The sequence below is a fragment of the Eurypyga helias genome, unplaced genomic scaffold (genome assembly GCF_000690775.1).
Source record: "Eurypyga helias isolate BGI_N326 unplaced genomic scaffold, ASM69077v1 scaffold23706, whole genome shotgun sequence".
In the NCBI taxonomy this organism is placed as follows: Eukaryota; Metazoa; Chordata; class Aves; order Eurypygiformes; family Eurypygidae; genus Eurypyga; species Eurypyga helias.
The window spans coordinates 1471-3217 of record NW_010254971.1 but is presented as its reverse complement, the minus strand read 5'-3'; the positions used below and the strand labels follow the sequence as shown (position 1 = coordinate 3217).

The 1747-nt window shown below is 43.7% G+C and overlaps 1 protein-coding gene across 1 annotated transcript; it reads right to left on the bottom strand.

The window, feature by feature from the left end:
* Positions 1-253: 253 nt before the first annotated feature.
* Positions 254-868, bottom strand: LOC104510817 (RGM domain family member B-like). Its single transcript, XM_010153185.1, has one exon. It carries the CDS (start codon positions 866-868, stop codon positions 254-256), a length of 615 nt encoding a protein of 204 aa, XP_010151487.1.
* Between the last annotated feature and the right edge of the window lie 879 nt (positions 869-1747).

Sequence of the window (1747 nt, the reverse complement as noted above, 5' to 3'; positions counted from 1 at the left end):
AGATGCTTCAATCTTGTAACTGTTTTAAAGTGTTACTTTTAGAATCCTTAAAGGCTTATATGGTGATAGGTACAGGGTTTTCTTGCAGTAGGGAGGCGCATAAGGAAGAAAAGGACCTGATTTGTGTTGTTTCATTCTCAGAAAAAAAGAGACTAAGAGTTTTACTTTCTTAGACTACTGCGTAGAAGATTCTCAAGCTGCTACACTTCGTAACTGTTAAGGGCTAAGTGACTTACTCTACTGTCTTGGCTCTTTACTCCTGTATGCATGCCAAGTGCTTAAGAACAATCCATACCTTACTTGTAGCAGTAGCACTGGATCCTAGGACCACAGGAACATTGGTCACTTGCACTGATAAGTAGTTATTGTCTACGAGGGGCCAAGCACCTTCCACTTTGCATGTCTGGAAGCGATCCTTAAAAGTCCTCAGATGAGGATCACCAAACAAGCCACAAAATAGATAAGTAGGAGGGGGAGTCTTCTTCCTCCCCTGATGTTCTCCACCTTCTGTGTGGCCACTGTAATTGCAGGGATCATGCGTCACTTCAGGGTTGGTGGAGGATGTGGGTCCATCTTTGGAACAGTTTCTCTGGCTCATGAGATCACTGATCCCAAACACTGCAGAATGGTAGACTAGGTTTCCACGGCACACTTTGGAATTGCGATAGGTACAGGCATAGTAAGCTCGTAGGGCCTTACAGAACTCCAGATCAAAGCCCTCAAGAGCCGAGTTGAGATGTGAAGTTAAGGATACAAATTCGGTGGTGCACTTCTGGATTTGACAAGGTGGTTGCAGCTGGCAGTCACCTAAGCACAAAAGAGATGGCAGATGGAAATCAAGCAAGCCTCCTAGGTTGCAATACCCCATTCCACACCCACATATACTGTGGAAAACAACCTGAAGACAGTTTACAGTGTTCATCCATCAGAGAAACACTACATAACAGAAAAAGGGTAGGAAGGCAGAAGGACAGAAATACAAACATCTCAAAGGTTGAGACAACCCATGCATGACTCAATCCATTAATCCAATATCAAGTATTGCCTAGATGGAAATTAAGAGCACTAACTCCTGCCAAGCATGAGCCCAGCATTTCCTTCCAGGTATCAAGGTGGTGATGCAATTCTGTGCTAAGTTAATTACTCAGTCAATAAGCAGGTCTCCATTTAGTCTTTCAGTGCTTTACACAAGTTACTGCACTTCTAAACAGAATCCTGCCCCTCAGAAGGATGCAGTAAAGGTGGCAAGCAATACATGTTTAGACAAAAACAAACTGAATGAAGCAGAAAGCAAAGTTTATCTTCTAGAAAGCAGTGGGGGGGGGTGGAAGCGGTCAGGCCATAAGTTCATTGTGCTTTATTTCCCTGGCACTCCCATAGTTTAAAGCTTCACTGCTCACTTTCAGGGACTAATGAGCGAGAAAACCCACAGCTGTACGAAGTGCAAGCTGCCAGCCAAGAAATCCATACACTGCAACAGCAGCACCTCTGACAGCATAACTCAGTAGTAAGACAAGGGGCAAAAAAATCCCCTCCTCATGAAAACCTGAAGTACTTGTCAGATGTACACGCTCCAGTTTACACAAACAAACCAGTTAGACCTTATCTGGTCACCTGATTTCTACAGAGAAAGTATATTTACCATCCCAGCAAGTAAACTGGTTTTACAGTCTTCTCCTTCACAGCTCTTCCGTGAACACTCTTCACAGTACAACAAGTCTTCTGCAGGTAACTTTTACACAAGAAC